The sequence below is a fragment of the Pinus tabuliformis genome, chromosome 8, assembly GCF_031772625.1.
Source record: "Pinus tabuliformis cultivar Carrire ecotype Pingquan chromosome 8, CPIR1, whole genome shotgun sequence".
Classification (NCBI taxonomy): domain Eukaryota; kingdom Viridiplantae; phylum Streptophyta; class Pinopsida; order Pinales; family Pinaceae; genus Pinus; species Pinus tabuliformis.
In genome coordinates, this window is record NC_142294.1 from 1,127,046,680 (window position 1) to 1,127,074,489 (window position 27,810).

General features: G+C 41.5%; 1 protein-coding gene across 1 annotated transcript in view; it reads left to right on the plus strand.

Annotated features, from left to right (window-relative positions):
* Positions 1–27,592, plus strand: part of LOC149239309 (metacaspase-5-like) — a 45,886-nt gene extending 18,294 nt beyond the window's left edge. Inside the window, exon 2 of the mRNA XM_089373390.1 lies at positions 26,345–27,592. Coding sequence (XP_089229516.1) covers positions 26,345–27,255 — 911 coding nt within the window. The 3' untranslated portion in view covers positions 27,256–27,592. The remainder of the gene's footprint in view (positions 1–26,344) is intronic.
* The last annotated feature ends 218 nt before the right edge of the window (positions 27,593–27,810 follow it).

Consider the following 27,810-nt stretch of genomic DNA (forward strand, 5'->3'; position numbering starts at 1 on the left):
GAGAGATCATTTTAATGTGGACAATGTGGGCCATAATAACTTTTTTCTCCCGTGGGTGTTTGTATCCTATCAATTCCTAGATTGAATTAGTTAGCAACTCCTAAATGCCACCTGCAAAGAAGCCTGGTCAAATTAGGAGTCTGAAAAGAGGACTAATCTTCTGAAATTCAAATGATTTAAAATCTGCTTTTGATATATATATATATTTTTTCATTTTACGTTTTAGTGTAGTTTCTTGTCAAAGTTCGTTGGTGTGAAGTTGCTCTCACTTTTCCAGCTCCTTACCAGCCTCATTGTCTCAGATTTGAGGTGCTGAGACAGGAAATATCCCACAACAGATTTATTTTTATATAACCGTATATGCTCTTGTATCTCGTGCCTCTTTTCTTTTGTAAGCATGTACATAGTCTTGGTAGCGGGTATTTGATCGGTAGGGGATATTTGAAAGTCATGATCATGCTTTTTAATTTGAGCCACGTATTAATCTTAATAGGTATCTATTGCATGCTTGCATAGGTAATATTTCCACCATATTCTTTGGATGGTATCCAATGTTTAAAGAATATTGCGAAGGTTGGAATTTGATCTCCTGATTCCCTATACCTGCGAAGAAACTTAACTGATGTCTTACCTCTGGCCAACAGTTTTAAGAAATCACTATTCATGAAATTTTGATATGGCATTTGGCTCTAAAATTATAGTATATATATTTTGTTTGAGGATAAATTTGCTTTTAAGTTGTGAACAAGTGAGGATGAAGCAACAAAAATGAGGAGAGTTTGTAGAGACCGCTGCACCTAGTGCATCCTACTTATGTGGAATTTTCAGAATATTTTACTTTTTTAAAGGTTACATAACTTGATTACTCAGTTACCAAGTATCTTATACTTAATTCAATTAACAGAATATTTGTTTTTAAGTTTGTGCTTAATTGAGGTTAAATTTGCTTTTAAGCTGTGCACAGTTGAGGATGAAACAAGAAGGATGTGGGGAGGTTGTAGGGAATGCACCTCATACAACCTACTTATGTAGATTTCTCATATTTATCTTGCTTTTAAGCTGTGCACAATTGAGGTTGAGGCAAGAAGGATGAGGGAAGGTTGTAGGGACTGCACCTCATGCACCCTACTTATGCGGAATTCTCAGATTTAATTTGCTTTTAAGCTGTGCACAATTGAGGATGAAGCAAGAAGGATGAGTGGAGTTTGTAGGGGCTTCATCTCGTGCACCCTACTTATGTAGAATTCTCAGATTTTATTTTTTGTTTTTAAAGGTTCTATGACTTTTATTATTAAGTTGACAAGTTTTTACGCTTCAATTAACTTCTAATGCACATTGTTTTTTGTTGAGATAGTAACTATACATTGCTGAGTAGCCAATCTAGACAAGGCAGACTTGAAATTGAACCATGTAGAACAATGAGGTGGTCAATCTAGACAAATGCACACTTTAAGTTGAAACTTGAACCATGTGGCAATGAGGTGGCTAATCCTATTAGCAAAACATATTCCCTAGGCATTTTCTTGAATCTTACTTGTCAAAGTCCAATTATTATGGTTCATCTCGACATCATGTGGTGCATGATTCACGGAGTGTAGGGAAGAAAGGTTGCACTATTTCGTTGTACAAGGTGCTGAAATGCTGAAAAATTGTTGTAGTTTGCTGAAAATTGGAAGCACCTTAATTTCTACCTTTTTGTTCTGAGGTCTCAAGGATATGAAACCTACCAAACATCATGAAATGGGGGTCTCACTTCTAACTTTTTAATCTTAGAAATTTAATGTATGAAAATAAAGTACCTATGATGGCATTCTGAAGCTAGTTTCATAGGTAGGCAACCTATTAGGGATGAATAAGAAAGGGCACCCGGTCTAATAGGCCTTCAAAGCAAGCCATGATAGGATCAATAGGGAGGTGCCTCTAAAGCTATACCTTACCTCCTTTATCTTATCTTTGACTTTGCTCACTATAGGGGGCTAGGAAGGTACAAGGCTATTATTTTTAGTTTCATCATCCTTACATTTATATTTTACTTTCATTAACTTTTAAGAATTGAATATTATAAATCAAATATAAGTTTAAATGAAAAATGCTAACTTGATTGAACAAGTTTACTTTTTTCCGTAGTCAATTATATTCAAGTTGACCACACCTAAGTTGACCACTACCAATTCAACCTCATCGATGTCGACCATACCCAAGTTGGCGACACATTATGTTGAAATTTGGTACCGGAGGACAGGTGGTTCCCTTAGGCTTTGATCTTTGGCCTAGGGAAAAGTGTCCAAAAGAATTTAATTTTTCTCCAAAAATAACTTTATAATTTTTATAAAGTTAAATCTAATTTAAAAGTGACTTTAAGTGATAAAGTTACTAAGTCTAATTTTAAAGTGACTTTTATAAAGTCAATAAAAAATTAGAAAGGAAAAGTGACTTTGGAAATAAATGACTAAGTGGGTTTTATTAAAGTGGGGTGAATTAAAAAATAAAAAGTGAGATTTAAATGAGCATTTAATCTCAAGCCTTAGATCTCAATCTATTTCAGCCATTGGATTTAGGGATCACCCAAAAGTCACTTGGATCACCCAAAAGTCACTTGGGGTTAGATTAAAGGAGGAAAATGAGGAAAATGTCATTCATTCTTTCATGAGCAGATTGGGAGAAGGAGAGTAAGAGAGCAAGAGAGATTTCTGAGCAGGGAGGAGAAGGAGACAACAGCTTGGCACACATTCCAAGGCAGCAGTTGAGCAGATTTGTACAGTTGATTCAGCACACAGTGAAAGACAGATTTTGGCACGATTTTCGAGGAGTGGTTTGCACAAAAATCGAGGAGCAGTTTACTGGTTTTTCTGCACGCAAAACGAGGGCCGTATAGCTGCATTTAATGCTGAAAGTGGGAACGAAGATCGAGGAGGTTGTACAACATTTATTGCTGTCCTGTTTGCTGTGAGGCACGGGAAAAGAGATAAGTTGTAAATTTGCTTGCTGATTTTTTGTTGAATATTTCTCACTGTAAAAAGGCAATTTTCAGAAATAAAGAAGAGCTCTCGAACTGGTTTTTCCCAAGAGTTGTAGGGGGGTTTTTCCAGGGTCACATTGACAAAAAATCTCAGTGTTTAAATGTGTTTTAATGGTTGTTTATTACTGCTGATTTTTATTTCTGCAATTTCCAGCATTCTGTAAAATTTCTAGAATTTGTGTTTTCAGCAAATTTATTTTTTCCATCTTGTTAAATGTATGGTTATGGGAAAGGGCATTTAACTATATGGGAGAAATAAGGAGAAACTGAAAACCGGGGTGCGAAATAAGAAATTTCTACATGGTATCAGAGCTTGAGTGCTGAAGGGCAGTTTGGGACAGCAAAAGGAAAAATTACAGTTGTTGATTTTTCACTCAGAAAATTCCAGCAAGCTGATTTTTAATAAACAACAGTTTTATCTTTACTACAGCAGTGCTATTTTTCAGTTTTAGGACAGCAGGATGTCATTGGGATTGAGGGTGGAGGATAGGCTGGATGGGCATATAAATTACAGCGTTTGGAAGGAGAGAATGCGGAGTATCTTTGAGGAGGCAGAAGTCTGGGATATCATGGTGCATACCACACAGAACCCTGTTGTTGTGCCTACTGATGCTACTCAGTTGACAACTTATAATAAAAAGAACAACAAGGGTAAGAGGCTGATTCTAGACGGAATCAAAGACCATTGCATTCCTCATGTGAGAGGAAAGAGCAATGCCCATGAGATGTGGACAGCATTGTCCAATCTCTACCAGAGTACCAATGAGAATTGGAAGATGGTCCTGAAGGAGAAGCTGAAGAACATTAAGATGGGTAATGATAGTGCAACTGGATATCTCACAAAGATTACTAATGTGAGAGATGAGTTGGCAGCGATTGGAGAGGCCATTCCACCCACTGAGTTGGTGCGGATTGCAGTGAATGCCCTCCCCCGTTCATGGTTGAACTTTGTTGATGGGGTTTGTGCACGTGAGACCCTTCCCACATGGGAGAGGTTTTGGGATGATTGCATTCAGACAGAGATCAGGAAAGGTCAGCTTGGGGCAGCCAAGCCAGTTGAGCAGGATGAGGATGTAGCACTGGTGGCAGGAGGCAAGAAAGGCAAAGGGAAGAAGCAGGCTTCCACAAGCAGTGGTGGGGGCAAAGGCAAAGGTAAAGGTAAACAGGGGAACACACAGAAGGACTATTCCAAGGTGAAGTGTTGGAATTGTCAAAAGATGGGACACTATGCAGTTGTGTGTCCAGAGAAGAAGAAGAAGAAGGGGAAGAACCAGGACGTGGCAGCCTCAGCAGAGATTGAGGACTTTGCAGGTCGTTTTGACCGGGAGTTTGCTATCACTACGTGTGAGTCCTCTAGTGCAGGATCACCTGCCACACAGGTTCAGAGGGAGCATGCTTTTCCCTCGATTAGCGGAGCATCTTCATGTATCTGATATGTGGACAGTGGGGCTTCACATCACATGACAGGAGTCCGTGAGTACTTCTCAGAGCTTTTAGAGAGTGGCACTGATATAGAGGTAGTACTCGGTGATGACAGAGTTGTTAGAGTAGTCGGGGTGGGGACACTGACATTTCAGAGGGAGTCCAAACCTCCCTTGAAAGTGTCAGATGTTCTTTATGTGCCAGGGATGAGGAAGAACCTCATATCCGTCTCAGCTTTGGAGGACAGAGGATATGAGGTACTGTTCAGGGGAGGACAGGTGTTGATGTATCCCAGGGGCACTCCAGCTGATTCAGCTAGAGTGATAGGTGTACGCCATGCAAAGGTGTACAAGTTTGCATTCCAGCGCCTTTTGGCATTGAGCAGTAGTACCGACAGCAGAGCTAGCAGTTCTGAGCTGTGTGAGATTTGGCACTGCAGGATGGGACATATGTATCATGGAGCCTTGAGGACATTGCGGAAGATCACTACAGGTGTGACAGATTTCAGTACTGATCACTTTGATACTTGCAGAGGTTGTGCGATGGGCAAGTTTGCCAAATCCCCTTTTCCCTGCAATGACAGCAGAGCGACTGGGATACTTGATTTGATTCATTCTGATGTGAGCGGTCGGATGTCTCATGTTTCCTTGAGTGGATATGAGTACTATGTTTTATTCATTGATGATCACTCCAGGAGGACCTGGATTTATTTTTTGAAGACCAAGAGTGAGGTCTTCAAGCGGTTTCAAGAGTTCAGAGCTCTTGTGGAGACACAGACAGGTCGAAATATCAAGTCCCTGAGGTTGGACAATGGAGGAGAGTACACCCTTGGAGAGTTTGTTGACTATTGTGTGGAGGCGGGCATTAGGAGGAAGTTCACTGTTCCTTACAACCCCCAGCAGAACGGGGTTGCAGAGAAGAAGAACAGATCCATCATAGGGGCTGCCAAAGCCATGTTACATGATCAGGGGTTGCCATTGTTCTTGTGGGCAGAGGCCTGCAACATAGCTGTTTACTTGCAGAACAGGAGTCTGCATCGTGCCTTGGGGCACATGACTCCGGAGGAGGCTTTCTCTGGGAAAAACCCTGATATTGGTCATCTTCATATCTTTGGATGCATTACATACTCCTATATACCCAAGGAGAAGAGAACCAAACTAGAGCCCACTGCAGAGAAGGGTATCTTTGTGGGCTACAGTGAGACCTCAAAGGCCTTTCGGATTTACATTCCTGCACATAGGAGAGTTGTTGTCAGACGGGATGTGAAGTTCGAGGAGGACAGGGCCTTTAGGAGGTCACGGGAGTTAGAGTATCTGGATCAGCCAGACCCTCAGCAGTAGTTGAGTCAGTCGCAGGGATCCAATGGGCAGGGATCGGGAGGATCATGAGGTACATCTATGAGGATGTCAGGTCCGTCAGTGAGCAGTGGCTCACCGAGCCAGAGGGGTGGTGCTCCGGGCAGCATGCAGAGCAGTTCACTAGGGAGTCCACTGATGGACAGTTCACACGGTACCTCAGCTTCTACAGGTTCAGGCGCAGGCAGGAGGACAGCAGACAGTCAGTCAGGAGTTCAGGCTACTGATGGTGATGAGGAGGAGTTTCATTCTCCTATGGGAGAAGCATGCTCAAGGAAGAGAAAGCCCAAGTGGCTTCAGGACACCTTGAGAGATGCCACATCTGTTGCTGAGTCGAAGAGGCCGGTCAGAGAGAGTAGACCACCTGAGAGGTTTTGTAGCTATATGGCGATGGTTACCAACATCCTTGACTCTGAGCCTTCTAGCTATGAGGAGGCAGCTAGCCAGCAGGTCTGGAGAGAGGCCATGCAGGAGGAGTATTCTTCTATCATGAAGAATGATGTTTGGGAGGTGGTGCTGAGGCCTGAGGGCAAATCCGTGGTTACTTCCAGATGGCTTTACAAGGTAAAGCATGCTGAAGATGGCAGCATTGAGAAATTCAAAGCAAGGTTGGTGGCTAGAGGGTTCTCCCATGTAGAGGGAGTTGATTATGAGGAGACCTTCGCTCTCATGGCTCGATATACTTCGATCCGCTCCATTATATCGATAGCAGTAGAGATGGGTTGGAAGATCCACCAGATGGATGTGAAGACTGCATTTCTCAATGGCTTCATACAGGAGGAGGTGTACATTGAGCAGCCACAGGGCTTTGAGGTGCATGGGAAGGAGTCCCATGTGTGCAGACTGAAGAAGGCCCTTTATGGCCTGAAGCAAGCTCCCAGAGCTTGGTACTCCAGGATAGATACATATTTGCAGGGGATGGGTTTCACAAAGAGTGAGGCAGATCCGAACCTTTACTTTATTGTGATTGGTGAGGAGCCTCTCATTCTGGTGCTGTATGTGGATGACTTGGTCATTACAGGTGCAGAGAGACTCATAGAGCACTGCAAGAGAGATCTTGCGACAGAGTTTGAGATGAAGGACATCGGCTTGATGCATTACTTTTTGGGCTTGGAGGTGTGGCAGGAGGAGGGGCATTTCTTCCTGGGGCAGGGGAAGTATATTGTGGACATCCTTAGCAGATTCCACATGGAGGATTGTAGACCCATGTCGACACCAATGATCACCAACTGGAAGAAGCTTCATGCTTCGGATTCCGAGTTGGTGGATCCCACATTGTACAGGCAGCTGATTGGTTCCTTGATGTATTTGGTCAACACTAGACCAGATATCTGTTTTGCAGTCAACGCGATGAGTCAGTTTATGTGTGAGCCTAGGAAGGTTCACTGGGTGGCTTCAAAACACATTTTGCGGTACCTGCAGGGGACAGGCAGGGAGATGGAGTGAGATTGGCAGGATACACTGATTCTGATTAGGCAGGTTGTGCTTCTGATAGGAAGAGCACTTCAGGGTGTTGTTTTGGGTTGGGTTCAGCAGTAGTGTCATGGTTCAGCTGGAAGCAGCAGTCAATAGCACTGAGTTCAGCGGAAGCAGAGTATATGGCAGCCAGTCTAGCTAGTTGTGAGGCTATCTGGCTTCGCAAGATGTTGTTTGGCTTATTTGGTCAGCCGTTGAGACCTTCAGTGATTTACTGTGATAATCAGAGTTGCATTAAACTCACGGAGAATCCAGTATTTCATGACAGGTCAAAGCATATCGGGATCAGATATCATTTCATCAGAGACTATGTTCAGAAGGGAGTTGTGAAGCTTGAGTATATTTCCACTGATGAGCAGGTTGCAGATATTCTTACCAAAGCCTTACCACGGGGCAAGCATGTCTACTTCAGAGACAAGATGGGTGTGGTGAGGAACACCTTCCTCGGTAAGAGGGAGTGTTGAAATTTGGTACCGGAGGACAGGTGGTTCCCTTAGGCTTTGATCTTTGGCCTAGGGAAAAGTGTCCAAAAGAATTTAATTTTTCTCCAAAAGTAACTTTATAATTTTTATAAAGTTAAATCTAATTTAAAAGTGACTTTAAGTGATAAAGTTACTAAGTCTAATTTTAAAGTGATTTTTATAAAGTCAATAAAAAATTAGAAAAGAAAAGTGACTTTGGAAATAAATGACTAAGTGGGTCTTTATTAAAGTGGGGTGAATTAAAAAATAAAAAGTGAGATTTAAATGAGCATTTAATCTCAGCCTTAGATCTCAATCTATTTCAGCCATTGGATTTAGGGATCACCCAAAAGTCACTTGGATCACCCAAAAGTCACTTGGGGTTAGATTAAAGGAGGAAAATGAGGAAAAGGTCATTCATTCTTTCATGAGCAGATTGGGAGAAGGAGAGCAAGAGAGCAAGAGAGATTTCTGAGCAGGGAGGAGAAGGAGACAGCAGCTTGGCACACATTCCAAGGCAGCAGTTGAGCAGATTTGTACAGTTGATTCAACACACAGTGAAAGGCAGATTTTGGCACGATTTTCGAGGAGTGGTTTGCACAAAAATCGAGGAGCAGTTTGCTGGTTTTTCTGCATGCAAAACGAGGGCCGTACAACGCATTTATTGCAGGCCGTACAATGCATTTAATGCTGTTCGTACAGCTGCATTTAATGCTAAAAGTGGGCACGAAAATCGAGGAGGCCGTACAACATTTATTGCTGTCCTGTTTGCTGTAATTTCCAGATCGCTGTGAGGCACGGGAAAAGAGATAAGTTGTAAATTTGCTTGCTGATTTTTTGTTGAATATTTCTCACTGTAAAAAGACAATTTTCATAAATAAAGAAGAGCTCTCGAACTGGTTTTCCCCAAGAGTTGTAGGGGGGTTTTCCAGGGTCACATTGACAAAAAATCTCAGTGTTTAAATGTGTTTTAATGGCTGTTTATTACTGTTGATTTTTATTTCTGCAATTTCCAGCATTCTGTAAAATTTCCAGAATTTGTGTTTTCAGCAAATTTATTTTTTCCAGCTTGTTAAATGTATGGTTATGGGAAAGGGCATTTAACTATATGGGAGAAATAAGGAGAAACTGAAAATCGGGGTGGGAAATGAGAAATTTCTACACATTAAACAACAATTGTCGTAATCCATAAACTTAATAACAATTGTACCATATAAATATGCATAAATATCATCATAGCCTGGGGACACCTTTTTACCACTACCCTTAAGGAGATTTTTCCCTATCCTATGCAATTTAACATACAAATTCATGATCTGCACAATGTTCTCTTACATAAAAAATCTAGTGATCACAGTAACATAAATTATCTCATCTAGTTAAGATTGAATGAAGGGCATACTATCTCATATTTCCTAAGTTCCTAACTTGCTCCTTTTGTTTATCCTTTTTTGGGACTAGTTATGATTTTTCAAGTTCGTAGGGCTTTAGCTTATCCATACATTATCTAGTCTTGCGATTTGATAAGTTTTCATAAGATGAAAGGAAGCCCATTACCTTGGGTGAAGTAATACTTCATGACAATAGTATAAGCATCTAATAAATTTACACAACCTAAAGCTTAAAATCACAAGTGTTTTTCCCACTTCAAGTGGCTCCTTTCATAACAAAATTCTATAAGGATTCATTCATGCGTCTATGCATTAATCAATCATGCAAAATTACAATATCTAACCAAGGTCTTCTTCTCCACAATTTGTACTTATAATATAATGTGCTTGGAAGTTGCCCTTGACCGTCAAGGTACTCAATATTTTTTTTTCTTTTCTTTGCTATACATATATATATTTTTAAAAGAAACAAGTGGTTTATATTAAATCAACTGGAACATTGGCCAAAACCATTACATTCAGACACAGTTCTTCTTCCACTGAGGGCCAGTATTTATCACGAAAGACTCTATAACCACCTAGCCTTTTACATGCAAAATGCCTTACATCATTTATGTTAAAATTGGCAACTAGGGCCAAACTCCATGTGGGTCATCTTATATATGGCAGCTGATATTTTTCTTGGATCCCTCTCATCGAGAGGTGTAAGATTGATCTAAAGATCATCCGATTTCGATAAGTATTCATGGAGATATGAGTTTATTTGTGTGATGGGACAATTCGTCAAGGTCAACGAGCAACCAAACTACACCCACTTGTGCTCCACATTTTAGTATAAATACAAGTGCCTAGCAAAGGCACAACTCACTTGAGATCTCTTCTTCTCCACTTGTTTTGGGTTTTAGTGGAGAGAAGAATCCCTAAGTGGAAATGCTAGAAGAGTGTTCTACACATGGAATGCCCTCGGTATTATGGAAGGAATGCTCTCACACCTAAACATTGTCTTAGAAGAGTGTTCTACACATGAAATGCCCTCGCTGTTATGGAAGGAATGTTCTCACACCTAAACATTGTCTTAGAAGAGTGTTCTACACATGAAGTGCCCTCGCTGTTATGGAAGGAATGCTCTCACACCTAAACACTGTCTTAGAAGAGTGTTCTACACATGGAATGCCCTCGCTGTCATGGAAGGAAAAACCCTCATCCTACACGCAGTCATGAAAGGTATAGAAGGAATGCTCTCACACTTGAACACTGAGATAAAGAAGCCACACCTTCAGCGATCCTTAATGCCGTTCTAAGTAAGGATGCTCTAACTGTTGTTTTGATTGAAACATAGTCATGAATGATAGATCCAATTGTCGTCTTAACGGAAGCCTATTGCTGTCACTCTAACACTGTCATAGAGGAGAAGATATTGGCATTGCTATGTGCTAGGCCGCAGGCCATAACACTATAGCTAGCCACCTTGGTCTTATGATGAATGCTGTAACATTATAGACAACATAGTATATGACTACAGGATGCATAGTGCAGCATAGTGCACACAGTAGCAGTGATGGGTATAGGATGCATAGTGCACATAGTAGCAGCGATGGGTACAGGATGCATGGTGCAACATGGTGTAGCTCAGTGATACTGGACATAGTGATGGTGCAACATGGTGTAGCTCAGTGATGCTAAACATAGTGATGGTGTAGAATGGTGTAGCTCAATGATACTGGACATAGTGATGGTGCAGCATGGTGTAGCTCAGTGATGTTGGACATAGTGATGGTGCATCATGGTGTAGCTCAGTGATGATGGTGCAACATGGTGTAGCTCAGTGATGTTGGACATAGTGATGGTGCATCATGGTGTAGCTCAGTGATGATGGTGCAACATGGTGTAGCTCAGTGATGTTGGACATAGTGATGGTGCGTCATGGTGTAGCTCAGTGATGCTGGACATAGTGATGGTGCAACATGGTGTAGCTCAGTGATGCTGAACATAGTGATGGTGCAGCATGGTGTAGCTCAATGATAATGGACATAGTGATAGTGCAGCATGGTGTAGCTCAATGACGCTGGACATAGTGATGGTGCAACATGGTGTAGTTCAATGATGTTGGACATAGTGATGGTGCAGCATGGTGTAGCTTAGTGTTGCTGAACATAGTGATGGTGCAGCATGGTGTGGCTCAGTGATGCTGGACGTGGTATGATGGTGCAGCATGGTGCAACATAGTGATAGGCTCAACATGGTGACGGAGTCACCTTGGAGAATCAGTTGAAGCAACATGTCTTCAACTGAGTCCAACTACCTCATGTATCATCTTCTTAGAGATGATCTCCGCTCTTATTTAGATAAGTCAAAGTATTGACTTCTGTTGTATATGTACTAACTCTCTCTCTCTCTCTCTGCTGAACTATTGAAGAACATATAAGATGAATTGAGCAAGGGTTTCCCCACATTGGGGTTTGTCCCTGGCTAGCGCCACATCTTGTGTCCTCTTGTCTTGGCTTGTATTGTGCAATTAATGTATATGTTCTATCTGCAATTTACTATTATGCTGATGTGATTGCTAATCTGGAAAAGATATTGAGCTAACTGTGAAAATTGAAATAAATTGCTCTAAGCATAGAACATACTTAAAATTAACATGGTATCAGAGCTGAGGTGAAGACAAAGCCCAAGCAAGAGTGAAAGAGCAATCACCGAAGACAGTTGGGAAAGGACAAAAGGCTCAATGGGTTCTTCATCCCTCTTCAAGGGTGAAGTCGAAGCAGAGAATATTATCCGAGTGACGCAGCGGAAGCTTCTGATGTCCTACCTAAAGATCACTTCAATGGGAAGTTCGGATCTAAGGGTAGAAGGAAACGTAGATGCGTTGCTTTCAATAAGTTAGGCCATTATGCGAAGGAGTGTCCGAATGGTCGGACACATCACTTGATGATAACAATCATTCCAGGGATATCTTCAATCATCGAAGGAATGCAGGTCATCAAGGAAATGGCCAACTCTTCAAAGAAAGCAAGGAACCCCAGGTATGAAGAATCAAAAGTTGTTCTTGATAAGATAAAGAAGCATTATCTTATATTGACCTTCTCCTTCAGACTCTTTGGGAATTTGGCTTATTGATTGTAGTGCTTCAAGGCACTTCATCAGATAGAAGGGTGCTCTCTCTAATTTGGTAGAGATGGAAACAATCGTGGGATTATACTTGGAGTCAATACCACCTATCCCGGAAAAGGTGTAGGGAATGTTACCCCTCAAGTGAATGAGGGTAACTCGATTCATTTACGAGAATCTCTTTATGTACTTGATCGCAAGAAGAACTTGGTGTCCATTTCGGTAATGGAAGTCAAAGGTTTTAACTTTTAGGGTGGCATTCATCGATGGAAAGGTATGTGTTTGAAAATGAAATTTTCAATAAATGCTTTTACTCATGGGTTCAGGGATTGGCAATTTGTATCAAGTTGCTGGATGGTCCATTGGGGACCATGTCAGTTGACACATCTCATCTATAGCACCAGAGGTCTATTATGAGGCCCTACTCGATGTGAGTCAGATGGTGACAGGGATGCCTGAATTCAAGAAGAGCATGAAGGTACATGTCCGAGATGTACCGAAGGAAAATCTTACAAGGGGACCATTCCCCTCAAGTAGTAGGTCCATAGATTTGGAACAACCCGAGGGGTTTGAGATTCATGATCAGGAATCTCATGTATGCAGGTGGAAGAGAGCCCTCTATGGCTTGAAGCAAAACACCTCGGGCTTAGTATGAGAGGATTGATAGCTGTCTGATGAAGCTGAGATTCACTAGGAGTGAAGCCGATCCAAACCATTGCTTGAAGGTTGTGGATGATAGACCTCTCATACCGGCACCTTCTAAGGATGACCTCTTTCTGACAGGTGCAGACCCTCTCATTTGCAAAAGTAAGAGGGAGTTGGATTCCAGATTTGGAATGGTGAACTGCAAGCCCGTGACTACCTCTATGGATCTTAACTTTTAGAAGTTATGTGGTAGGGATACCGGACCTGATTTGGGAAATGCCTCTCAGTTTCACAATCTCATACTAGCATTGGTGTTCTTGGTGAACTCTTGTTCGGATATATGTTTTGCAGTTAGCATGGTGAGCTCATGTATGGTTGAGCCTCACTAGATTTGTGCCAAGGATCTTCTGAGATATCTTCGGGGCACAATCTCTCATAGATTGAGATACACTGTTGGAAATATGAAGCTACATGATTATTCGAATGCTGACTGGGCAGGCAGTGTGGAGGATTGCAAGAGCACTTCCGAGTGCTGGTTCTCTTTGGGTTCTGCTCGATATCCTGGATGAGCAGGAAGCAGAAGACGGTTGCTTTGAGCACCACTGAGACCGAATACATAGCTACGAGTATGATCTCGTGTGAAGCTGCCTGGTTGTGGAAGCTCTTCAGTGAGCTGTTTGTACACATGATGGATACCACCGTGATCTTCTGTGTCAACCAGAGGGGGATTCGATTGTTGAGGAATCCCGTATTCTATGATTTCTCCAGCATGTAGACATCAGATACTACCTTATTTGGGATATGGTACATCGACGAGCGAGGAGGCTTCATCACATTGACACTGATGTACAGGTCGCAAACATTTTGTTGAAGCCCCGGGGAAATGACAAATTTGTGACTTTCCCGAACAACTTGGAGCCATTGAGAGACCTTCTTATGAGGGTCTTGCATGATGCATGCATTGAGCTCTGGGAGCTCCGGGGGGCTTGGGGTACTTCTTGGTGCAACGAGCGACCATAGGGCTACTCACCCTCCCCTAATGGTGTGCTGTGTACAGGGTGAATGGCTTAGCCTTCCCTTGTGATACCCTGTGGCAACTTATGGACAGGATGAGTGGTTCTCCTGTCGAGGCATCTTAACCATGCAGTTTGGGACTCATGGGAAGTACCTCTCATCTGGTCGATGAGTAGGGAAATGGGGTTAGGGACCATAGTAGTACTATCAATGTACGCATCGTTGTATCTACCGTACTCCCTATGCTAGGATGACCTCCATTGATCTGGGATCAGTATGAGTGGTTTGATACACTCTCTTTTGATATTGATCTGGGATTAATGAAACTGACTTTGGGTCAATAAGAGTGATATGACTCACTCTCTTGGAATTGATTTGGGATCAGTAAGAGTGGTATGACACACTCTCTTTATATGGAACTGACTTCGGGTCAGTAGAGAATGGTATGAGACATTCTCGATCAATTCTTCTTCTTTATGGTTTAGCAGAGTAGAGCAATGCAGGGCACTGATGGCAGAGATAGTACAGTCTGGCAGATGGATCAGTGGATGGAGTTCTCCCTAGTTGAGAGGGAGTGTTAAAATTGGCAACTAGGACCAAACTCCATGTGGGTCATCTTATCTATGGCACTGATATTTTTCTTGGATCCCTCTCATCAAGAGGTGTGGGATTGATATAAAGATCATCCGATTCCGATAAGTATTCATGGAGGTATTAATTTATTTGTGTGATGGGACAATTCGTCAAGGTCAGCTAGCAACCAAACTACCCTCACTTGTGCTCCTTGTTTTAGTATAAATACAAGTGCCTAGCAAAGAGACAACTCACTTGAGATCTCTTCTTCTCCACTCGTTTTGGGCTTTAGTGGAGAGAAGAATCCCTAAGTGGAAACACTGTCTTAGAAGAGTGTTCTACACATGGAATTCCCTCGCTGTTATGGAAGGAATGCTCTCACACCTAAATGTTGTCTTAGAAGAGTGTTCTACACATGAAATGCCCTCGCTGTTATGGAAGGAATGCTCTCACACCTAAACGTTGTCTTAGAAGAGTGTTCTACACATGAAATGCCCTTGTTGTTATGGAAGGAATGCTCTCACACCTAAACACTGTTTTAGAAGAGTGTTCTACACATGGAATGCCCTCGCTGTCATGGAAGGAAAAACCCTCATCCTACATGCAGTCATGAAAGGTATAGAAGGAATGCTCTCACACTTGAATGCTGAGATAAAGAAGCCACACCTTCAGCTATCCTTAATGTTGTTCGAAGTAAGGATGCTCTAACTGTTGTTTTGATTGAAACACAGTCATGAATGATAAATCCAATCGTTGTCTTAACGGAAACCTATTGCTGTAACTCTAACGCTGTCATAGAGGAGAAGACATTAGCATTGCTATGTGCTAGGCTGCAGGCCATAGCACTATAGCTAACCACCTTGGTCTTATGATGAACGCTGTAACATTATAGACAACATAGTATATGACTACAGGATGCATAGTGCAACATAGTGCACACAGTAGCAACAATGGGTACAAGATGCATAGTGCAGCATAGTGCACACAATAGTAGCAATGGGTACAGGATGCATAGTGCACACAGTAGCAACGATGGGTACAGGATGCATGGTGTAGCTCAGTGATACTGGACATAGCGATGGTGCAGCATGGTGTAGCTCAGTGATACTGGACATAGTGATGGTGCAGCATTGTGTACTCATTGATGTTGAACATAGTGATGGTGCAGCATGATGTAGCTCAGTGATGCTGAACATAGTGATGGTGCAACATAGTGTAGCTCAGTGATACTGGACAGAGTGATGGTGCAACATGGTGCTGGACAGAGTGATGGTGCAACATGGTGTAGCTCAGTGATGCTGGACAGAGTGATGGTGCAACATGGTGTAGCTCAGTGATGCTGGACATAGTGATGGTGCAACATGGTGTAGCTCAGTGACGCTGGACATAGTGATGGTGCAACATGGTGTAGCTCAGTGATGCTGGACATAGTGATGGTGCAACATGGTGTAGCTCAGTGATACTGGACATAGTGATGGTGCAACATGGTGTAGCTCAATGATGCTCGACATAGTGATGGTGCAACATGGTGTAGATAAGTGACGCTGAACATAGTGATGGTGTAGCATGGTGTAGCTCAGTGATGCTGAACATAGTGATGGTGCAGTGTGTTGTAGCTCAGTGATGCTGGACATGGTATGATGGTGCAACACAGTGATAGGCTCAACATGGTGATGGAGTCACCTTGGAGAATTAGTTGAAGCTGCATGTCTTCAACTGAGTCCAGCTACCTCATGTATCATCTTCTTAGAGATGATCTCTGCTCTTATTTAGATAAGTCAAAGTGTTGACTTTTGTTGTATATGTACTATCTCTCTCTCTCTGCTAAACTATTGAAGAACATATAAGAAGAATTGATCAAGGGTTTCCCCACATTGGGGTTTGTCCCTGGCTAGCACCACATCTTGTGTCCTCTTGTCTTGGCTTGTCTTCTGTGATTCATGTATATGTTCTATCTGCAATTTACTACTATGCTGATGTGATTGCTAATTTGGAAAGATATTGAGCTAACTGTGAAAATTGAAATAAATTTCTCTAAGCATAGAACATACCTAAAATTAACAATTTATTTTATATATCCACCAGAAAACACTGTTGAAATATGTAACTAGGTTCGGTCTTCATAATGACATATGTAATCATGATTTTATGTATTTGATGTAATGAGAAAATAAATTTATTATTGTTATTCTTGAGGCATGGGTTTCATGCTCAAGGAAATTTATCTTATAGGTCAAGGCTCAAGCTCCCATGAGAGCTTCTAGGGCTTGTCATTCTGTCTACAATTCAGAGAGTCATTGTCATGTATGTAAGACCCATTTGGGCATGTTACATATTGTAAAAAGAATTTATTTGAGTCAAAATAGAGTCAAGATACCCTCTAAGACCAAGTCATGGTGCAAAGATCAAGTGAGCCTACATGAAGGGACAAGTTGGCCTAAAGATAGCAATTCGTACCCCTCAGAAGCCTATAAATAAGAAGAAACTCGCCCTCATTTGGACACTCACTTAAGAAAGTTTGATCTCCTCAAGGTAGAAGCTGGAAAAAGACGACGAAGAAGAAGAGCAAGGTCGAAGTTTTGGGTGTCTCTCTCTGTCTCTCGTGTTAAGATTTCTATAGTGGCTGGGCAAGTCGAAGTGTGGGAAAGTTGTTGGGCAAGTTGAAGTGCTGGGAAGTTGTTGGGTATGTCAAAGTGCTGGAAATTTGTTGGCCAAGTCGAAGTGCTGGAAAGTTGCTGGGCAGGTCGAAGTTGCAGAAGAAACTACTGGGTCAAAGTTGAAGAAGAAACTGTTGGGTCGAAGTTACAGAAGAATCTGCTGGGGGTCGAAGTTGCAGGAGAATCCATTGGGGGTCGAAGTTGCAGAAGAATTTGCTAGAAGTCGAAATTGAAAAAGTTGCTACAAGGAAAAGCTCGAAAGGTTTGACTTGGTCTTCGAGGGTCTTGGTCAAGGGTCATACGTCTTGAAAATTTTCAATTGAATTTCTATAAGAAGAGAAGATTTCTTGTGGGTTTCCTCTCAAGTAGACATGTTTTTGGCCTTGGCTAATTGCATAATATGTCTTATTGTCTCATTGTTTTTATTATTTAGTAGTGGTTTGATGATAGAAGAACACTAATAATAATCAAGTAAAAGAAGAAGTTAATCAAGTTAAGTAAAACGTTCATCACAAGGAGTTATCAAAGTAAGAGAAATCACCTAATCTAGCCGCCTCTAGATTTCTCAACATGGTTTCAGAGCTAAGGTGACTACATCAAGGAAAGGCAACTTAAAGAAAGATACTCAACGGCCGAAGCATAAGAAGATCATACAAGAAACATCGAGGACATTAAATCATCAAGAAGGGATTCATAAGGGCCGAACAAACTAAGAAGGACTACTCAAGGGTCACACCATCTAGAAGCAACAACAACAAGGAGACCTCAAAACCCTAGATCATCCAAAGAAGGTTTCTTCAATAAAAGCTTTCTTGGGAAGTTTACAATATTCAAAGGAAAGAAGACCTCAAGGACCCATCATCCACTCAATCAAAGAAAGACCCTACATTTGATGTATCTTGGGAAGGACACCACACTCTCCCTAGAGTTTTCATGAGTATATCTGCAACCTGCTGCTATGTGGGAACATGTTGTAGCTGAACTGTTCCATGCTGCACAAACTCACTAGCAGCTTCCGAAGCCATATAGATTTGCATGTGGCCATGCTTGTAGCCATGTACTCTGCTTCTGCAGAGCTTTGTGCCATAGAATTCTTCTTTCTGCTGCACCAAGATACAACCCCTGATCCAATGATGAAGCAACACCTTGATGTGCTCTTTCAATTCACTGAACTGCTTGCCCAATTGGCAATCTACATCTATGAAACCACATAACTGGACACCATCACCTCGAGTATACCTCAACCCATACTTGATCGTGCAACCTCAAAATGTGCTTCGTTGTTGTCCCATGCACTCTGTTAGGTCCCACCATGAATTGACTGAAAGTGTTGACCATGAAGAAGATGTCTGGCCCGGTGTTGACCAGATACATGAGTGAACCAATGAGCTACCTATACAAGGTTGGGTCCACGTCCTTGTCCTCTGATGCATCTATCTTCCTCCAGTTCGTAATCACAGGCGTAGACATAGGCCTACAATCTTGCATTTTGAATCTCTTCAGAATCTTTGTATTATATCTCTCTTGACTAAGGAATATCTCCTTGTCCTTTTGCCATACTTCTAGGCCTAGGAAGTAATGCATCAGACCCAAATCCTTCATGTCAAACTCTACTGCCAGGTTCCTCTTGCAGTCTTCTATGAGCCCTGATGATCTTGTCAAAAAGAGGTCATCCACATACAACACTAGGATGAGTGGATCACTCTCTACCATCAGATAGTAAAGGTTGGGATTTGCATCACTCTTGATGAATCCCATCTTCTGCAAGTCACTGACAATCCGACCATACCATGCCCTAGGAGCTTGTTTGAGCCCGTATAGTGCTCTCTTCAGTCTGCACACATGAGTGCCCCTCTCATGTGTCTCGAAGCCCTCAGGTTGTTCGATGTATACCTCCTCCTCTATCACCATGTTCAAGAATGTTGTCTTGATGTCCATCTGGTGAATCTGCCATCCCATCTATGCTGCTAGAGATATTACGGACCAGATGGAAGTGTATCTGGCAATTGGGGCGAAGGTCTCCTCATAATCTATGCCTTCCTTCTGCGCATACTCCTTTGCCACAAACCTAGCCTAGTACTTCTCCACACTGCCATTTGTAGCGTACTTGATCTTGTAGATCCACCGGGAGCCTAGAACAGACCTATACACAAGTCTCGACACTACCTCCCAAACATCGTTTGTCATGATGGAGTTGTATTCTTCCACTATGGTATCTACCCATAGTTGATGCTATGCGACCTCCTGATAGCTAGAAGGTTCAACATCCTGTGCCACCAAGTCTTGGCACTTGTCTGGTTGTTTTCGTTCTCTCTTGTTCATCCTAGAAGCTCCTATGAACTCCTCTGTGTCCTTCAGCGTTTAACGAACTTCTTTGCTGGTATGTCCACCAGTGGTGGGAGGATCGACCAAATCCTCATCCTACCTCTACTGCTCCATCTGCTACGAACTCACAGGATCTCCTACACCAGAGGTCGTGCCAATACCAGTGACTGTACTAGATCCTTGCAACTATACCTATGGTTGACCCTGTTGTTAGACCAATGGAGCTTTTATTGGTTCATTTTGATCATTTGTTGGCAACTTGTGAGATCTCTTGAAGGCTCTATCCTCCATGAACTTCACGTCCCATCTCACGATAATCTTCCTACTGCTAGGAATGTAGATCCTGTATGCCTTCGAGGTTTTGTTATACCCAACAAAGAACCCCTTCTCTACAGTTTGATCCAACTTAGTGTGTTTTTCATTTGGTACATGGTAGTAAGCTATGCTGCCAAAGATCCTGAAGTGACTTACTTTTGGCTTCTTCCCTGAGAAGACTTCTTCTGGTGTTATCTTCCCCAATGCCCTGTGAGGAACCCTGTTCTGTATATACACAATTGTGTTACATGCCTCTGCCCATAGAAACTTGGGCATGTCCTGGTCATATAACATAGCTTTTGCCGTCCCAACTATAGACCTGTTCTTCCACTCCACTACTCCATTCTGTTGTGGATTGTATGGAGCTGTCCACTCCCTCTTGATGCCCTCCTTTGCACAAAAGCTTGTGAAGTCACTATTTGTGTACTCTCCTCTGTTATCTGAGCGAAGCACCTTGATCTTCTTTCCTGTCGCATTCTCTACTAGAGCCTTAAACTCCTTGAAGCGACTAAATACCTCATCCTTGGTCTTCAAGAAATAGATCTAGGTTTTCCTGGAATAGTCATCGATGAAGGTAACGAAGTACTCGTACCCTTTGAGAGATCTAGTGGACATAGGACTGCAAATGTTCGAGTGTATAAGCTATAACACACCTTTTGATCTACTGTCACTTCTTGGGAATGCTGCCTTAGCATACTTCCCAAGTACGCACCCCCTACACACATCATCGTGTTCCGTGCTTAATTCTGGAACACTTTTAACTATTTCTCTGAGTGTCCTAAGCAATGTTGCACGAAGCGGGGAGGAAACGGGGATGTTTTTTGGAAGCGGGGATGCGGAAGCATCATTTTCCAAAAATCTAGGAAGCGAAACGTCTGCTATATATATATATATATTTGTATATATATATTTTTTTGCATTTATATTCAAAACAAACATCCCAAATACCAAATTAGTTGTAGAAGACATGAAAACATGCATATTTTTGCATAAATCAAGATAGATATGGCATCCATGATTCCATTGTAGTTACTAGTATGTAGTATGTACATCAATGATTAATTATTCGAGCATCAACCATCTATATTCTAGCAATTACAAACATACATCAAATTTTTAAGCATATTATAAAACATAAAACATTTAAGCATATTATAAAACATAAAACATAGAGCATATTATGATTTATCTAGCAAGTGAGCAACTGTCAACATTTGTCATGTCCAAAATTCAAATAATAATGTTTACAAAATAGGTCACTTGGTCACCGCCAAGCCAAAAAGGTTCAAATTCACAAGCCTACAAGTCTAATGATTAATCTATGACAAAAGTAGTAAATTATAAATATATCTACTAATCTCTCCTCCTTCCACCACGAAGAGAATGTGGCGGCGGGCCTCCACGTGGTGGCAATGAAGAAGATGGTGCCTATGGAGGTTGTGGCACTGAAATTGATGAAGACGAACCCCTTGCTGTTGGTGTTGAACCATGGAACTTAGGAACCAAGGGACCAAATGGGGGTGGCATCTCAACACAATCGTCATCACCCTGGAATCGCTCAAAAAATTCATACAAAAAAAAACATGGAGGAAGCTCGCGATCCATACGCTTCGTACTCCGAAGCTTGATGCTTCGTACGATCGAAGCGCCGTCCGAAATGCGTTTTGGAAAAACTGAAACGTGTTTCGGGCACACGCTTCCTGAAATTTCCAGGAAGCGTGTTTATTAACACAAAACGCGTTTCAGATGACGCTTTCCCCACACAACCATATGGATCGCGGATCGGGGTTTTGATCCGGGGGGGGGACGTTTCTTGCAACTAAGTGCTCCATGGTGTAAATGCCCCATTCTCTTGTGCCATAACTCATTCGGGTCTCTCCCACTGTTATTTCTATCACTGCTACTACTTCTAACTAGTGCCTTTGGAGAGTCGAGCTACAACTTGTACAATCTGTTGCTACGAACTCCAATCTGCCTCACCTTCTTCGAGTTTCGGTGTTTAATGTAGCGTTGCACATATCGTAATACTATCAGAATTATCGTGATATTATCGCTGAAATCAACCTTGTTGGTATTTATCGCAATAAATTGGCGAATTCGAAATTATTTCAAGTTGAACGAAATTATCGCCCTATTGTGCCAAATTTCATTTTTAAGCATCTCGGTCTAGTTTTTTATTTTTATCATTTCGGTTTTTTGCTTCCTGGGATTGAACTTTGAGGGGTATGGCGACCTTGTGACTTGACTATAACCAGCGAACAAAGGGATTTCCATAGATTTTTTTGCCATTAGCTGAGTATTTGTGGAGTGGATATCTACTCCAATATACCATTTCCACATTTCCAAGTATGTTAAAATAATTTCTCATTTTCTTTGTTTTTCAAGATCTAGTATAGGTTATGCAATGTTCATTAGATATACCTCTTTTTTGTCCCTTTGAATGGAGGATTTAATACTTATGTAGCTAGGGTATTTTAATTGGAGCATTTTTCATGTTTTTTCAATTTTGTGGATTTTTGTATTCTATTTAAAAATTTGTAATTCTAAGTTCCTCTCATTTTTTTGTCCCATGGGGTTACAAATTGAATCAGTGCTCTATACTCTAGAGTTTATAGACTCTACATATTCCAAGATCAAAATGCCAAAGCCATTAGATCCAATGTGGGAGTATGGTCTACCCATGAGGGTCATAATAGATTCAGGTTGAATTGCAAGCTATGTGGTATGGAAATGTTTGGTGGAATCAGCCGTTTGAAATGCCACCTTGCCAGAATACTAGGGAATGAAGTGGAGATTTGCCTAGCAGCCACCCCAAAAATTATCTATATTGCAAACCAATCCATTTTTCAAAAGCATAAGAAGAGAGATCAAAAGGAAGAAGCAACGCTTGAGCTTGCAAATATATCCACAAGCTTCCCAACAGTGGGGGAAAGCCAATCCTCAGGCACACCTTCTACAATGCTTGACCCTTCAGCATCCTCACATTTCTTTGTGCCAAGATATGTGCCTGGAGGGAAACCTTCTATTCGGTCAATGGTCAAATCGAAGGAGAAGGAAGAGGTTGACAAAATTGTGGCCAAATGCTTTCTATGGAGTGACATACCATTCAACATTGCCAAAAACAACTCATTCTACCATTCCATGGTTGAAGTTGTTGCCATTGTTGGTTTGAGCTACAAGGATCTGTCTTATAATGACTTGAGAGGGCATCTCCTTCAAGGGGAAAAGGCTGATTGCACAAGGAGATTTGCTGAATAGAAAGAATCATGGGAGATCACAGGATGCACCGTTATGTCAGATGGTTGGATAGATGGGAAGGGCAGGTCCATTATGAATTTCCTGGTTAATTGGCCTAGGGGGACAATGTTTATCAAATCTATTGATGCATTTGCATATGTTAAAGATGCACAATTATTATGTGAGTTGTTGGATAAATTCATTCAAGAGATAGGTCCACAATATGTTGTTCAAGGCATTACAGATAATGTTGCTAACTATGTTGTTGCTGGCAAGTGCTCATGGAGAGGGATCGAACCTTATATTGGACTCCTTGTGCCACCCATTGCATTGATTTGATGCTAGAGGATACTAAAATAAGGTTCATACCCACGCTGGGTACATCCAACATATTTGTAACATTGGTGCTTGCTCTTGACTCCCTCTGAATCTCGATGGTACCTACCCCAATTGGAGTACATTTACTTTTGTTTCCCATTTGAATCTGGAAGTCCATTTGCTCCTCCTTATAGTTGGAGAAGTATTCTCTAACTCCTGTCATATGAGTTGACGCTCCATTGTCTATATACCAGACACCCTGTGAAGTTGAGCTAGAGAGGCAAGCTATCTGAGCAAATTCATCCTCCAATCTGGAAGACAAATCCGTAGCCTCCTGAATGTTGAATCTCTCTACGACCATACTAGAGAAATCTGAGAAATCTACTAAAGACATCCTGAGTATAATTTCTGTGTGCTTTTCTCTTCCTGCCCCTGCACAGATCTGCAGCTAAAACCCTTGCTGCAAAACTTTTGCGCCTAGATCTGCGCAATGAATCAACTGATCTGCTCATCAAAACTGTTTCCCAGCAAATCCACTACTTGTTGGAATTTTGCTCCGGGAAAATTGAACTTTTCCTGCACTCTACTTCTAGAAATCCATTTTCCTGCCCAACAATTCAGATTGCATGCCTGGCCTGCGCAGGTCTAAACTTCGTGCTTCAAATCTGCCTCTGAAATTACACGATCTCCTGATCTTTCGCCTCTGAGCCTCTGATCTGATATTCAATGTTTTGATACCATGTGAAAATTCCTTGATTGTAATTCCTGAATATTATTCTCCTAACTGTTAGCAAATTAATTATTTACAACAATTAATGAAAAATTTACAATTGCGAGCTTCACCATAAAATATGTTGTGGAAAATAAAAAACAGGAACTGATAAATAGATGCACACACATAAAAATCGACACCAATATTTTGGACTAACGTCCCTGGAAAAACCCTGAAGGGAAAATTGGTGCAATAGATGAGGATTTATTTATTATTATGCAACAATTTTTGGGAGTACAATAATCTAGATGCCAAACTAGCAATCCTCTGGAAAATACACTGGCAAAACATTTGGGATATATTTTTTCTCCCTCTACAAGTCAACTAGGCCTCCACTGGCTTGCTCGCACTCCTAATCAGAAATGCGCATTGTTGGCCTGGAACAATTCGCACTGCTTGCTAGCTGCCTTCAGATGAGTCGTCCTGCCTCCCTTTGCCTCTAGAAAAATTCACTCTGCCTTGCGGATGATCTTTTCAGCTGTCGACAACTGAAACGACCTCTCTCTCGACACTGGCACTCGGTTTTATGGTTGCTTGCACTGGCTCCACGACCTCTCTGCAGAATAATTCGGCCTCCCTTTTCCTGCCACTCCGGCACTGAAAACTACTGGGAAACTCTCTAGAATCCTCCTCCCGAGTTATCAACTGCTCCCTCACACCGATGCTCTCTCTTTGGCTTGAACTTTCTCCTTTGTTGAATCACTGCAAGTGGGTAGCTTGATCTGCGAAGGTAACCCGCTCTCCCTCTTGCGTCATTCTCCATCCAATCGACTTGCTCTTATAATCTCTCGCTGGAGCTTCAATGACCACGATTAGATCTTTATTGGTGATTAAGATCATCTCAGACTTGATCCAAGTCATTTTCTAGAAGCCTCTAGAGCATAAGTCGATCTCTTTAATTAATTCACTTTAATTAACCACTTTTCCTAAGTTAGACTTGGGAAATATTTAAATGATGGCTAATTAATTTAATTAAGGCATTTGACAAGCTTTTCTCGTGAACCCTTTTCTCTGGGTTTTGGAGATATCGTGTTCCTTAGCCTCTTAGACACAAATCGAGACTAGAAAACTTGTCCAATGCTACAAAATCAATCAAAAACTAACAGCTGGCAGAGTTGTTTGCACATTCAGGGGGGGATTTCATGAAGGAGTTGAATGAAACCATGTACATGAAGGACTTCGTACTACACCAGCAGTATGGTTGAGTACCTATGTATTCCGGTGGATGTTTTTTCTTTTATGTGGGCTTTTGATAGCTGGGTGGTGAATCTATGCTCAAGGTACATAATACTTATACTAGGTCAGACCAAATGAAGACTTTGCAGTGTGGGACCATCTTCAGGATCTGAAGAATGGCATAGTTTAATTAATAGACGAAATGACCCATTTTCGGGCATGTTTTCTGGTCAATTTTGCCCAAAATTGCGTAGAGATTTTTAAGAATCATAAGTTTAAGTTGTTTGATTTGCAAAGTTCCAGTTCCTCATGGGTTTTTCAGGGTGCTGTCTTTTCCATTTATGCATTCAAAAGTGCATTTGAAACAATAATAAATCACAATCTTGCTTAAAATTCTATTGTCGGATTCCAGCCAAAAAATCCATTTCGTCTATTAGTTAGACTGCACCCTAGAGAATAATGAAGATCATACCGGAAAAAACAGACACTTCAGAAGGGGGAGTATTAGAATAGTTAATCATACATGTGATCTTACTGGAAAAGACAGGCACTTATTAAGGGGGATTGGGGAGTATTAGAATAATTAATCATACATGTCTTGTGTGCTAATATTTAGTCACATAGTTTATTATTGTATTGGTTATTATCAAGTAGAGAATGTCTCTATGTGAATAGCCTCCTTGAGTTGTTTTGAGAGGTCAGATGAGAGCTAAATTAGATCTTAATTTAGTGTTTGGTTGACATATTCTCTCAGTCAATGCAGTTTTGTTGTGGCATCTCTTTTTTCTTATTTCTAATATGAAATTGCTGAACAGAAGTTTGTGTCAAATGGTAAGCTACTCATTTAGAACCTATTAGATTGAGCAGTAGAATCTTAGTTTAGCTACTTCAATTCACCAATGAGTTGTTTCTCTTTCATCACAAAAATCAAAACTCTAGTTGAATCTGGAATATGTGGTTCAATATTAATTTATAGTATGCAAAATTAGAACTTGTATATTGTATCAGATGCAACAAGAATGTAGCAGGCAGTCGATTCTAAATTCTAAATCTGATGTCTGAGATTGTTTGATGCAGATGATGACTTTCGTGATTTTATTGATAAGGTCCCAAGGGACTGTTTGTGCACGATAGTTTCAGATTCCTGTCATAGTGGGGGCTTGATTGAGAGGGCAAAGGAGCAAATTGGAGAGAGTACCAAAGATGGGGATGAGCAGCCTGAGCAGAACAAACACAGTAGATTTGGCTTCAGAGACCTTTTATCTGAGAGTGTCCATGATGCCTTTGAGTCTCGAGGTGTTCATTTACCTTCCCATCATGAGCACAAGGATAGACATGAATTTGATGAAGGAGAAACACGAGAGATAGAATACCGCGGGAGAGGACATGTTAAAAACCGCTCTCTTCCTCTGTCTACCTTGATAGAAATTCTAAATGAGAAAACTGGTCGACATGACATTGATGTTGGGAAAATTAGGCCGGCTCTTTTTGACATATTTGGAGATGATGCAAGCCCCAAGGTGAAGAAGTTTGTTAAGGTTCTTGTGACCAAACTACAATCCGCTGATAACAAGGGTGGCCTCCTTGGGGCCATTGGAAATTTGGCTCAGCAATTTCTGAAGCAAAAGTTGGACGGAAGTGATGAGGGTTCTGAGTATGTAAAACCAGCATTAAAGGAGAAAGTTTCAAGTACCCAAGAAGTCTATGCTGGATCCGGCAACAGAGGCCTTCCAGATATGGGAATTTTGGTCAGTGGTTGTCAATCTGACGAGACTGCTGCTGATGCAAATCCTACAGGAAAACCTGATCATGCATATGGAGCTTTAAGCAATGCAATTCAGACAATTCTTGCTGAGCATGATGGGCCCATACCAAATCGTCAGCTAGTGATAAAGGCTCGGCAAATGCTTTCAAAACAAGGTTTTACACAGCGCCCAGGTCTTTACTGTACCGACAGACTTGCAAATGCCCCATTTATATGTGATTAAAACATCCATATCAAGCCTTTAGCCAAATAAACCATGGCCTACATATAATAAGTAATGGTTCAATGTGTGTTGTTCTAATAGTATGACATTTATAAATTCTATCGAATAACTATGTAAAGGTGTCCTCGAGCAATTTTCATTTATTGTGGACATAAGTAAGAAAGATTGAAGATCATGCTTCTTAGCAGATATTGAAAGATATACAGGGCAAGGATGCTCCTGAGTGACCGTCTGGCGTAGTCTTCAATCTTTGGATATATTCTCCTTGTGGTATTCTGTCGTTATTTGCCATTTTTAAGCGGTCCATTTGCAGAAATGATTTTTCTTTTCTTCTCAACTGCCCATTGGTGTCTCTTTTTGTGATGCTTTCTTGTTATGCAGAAAACCCGGAGAAGTATTCAGTGGCAACAACCTTGAATGATCATCTTGTCTGAGTGCATTAACGTATGCGAGCACTAGTAAGAGAAATGCGGAGGCCGTTTGCCACAGAAAACCAAACTAAGTGAAATTCAACTTTGGTGGGTTTTGTTGACCAATTGCATCCAAACCTTCAGA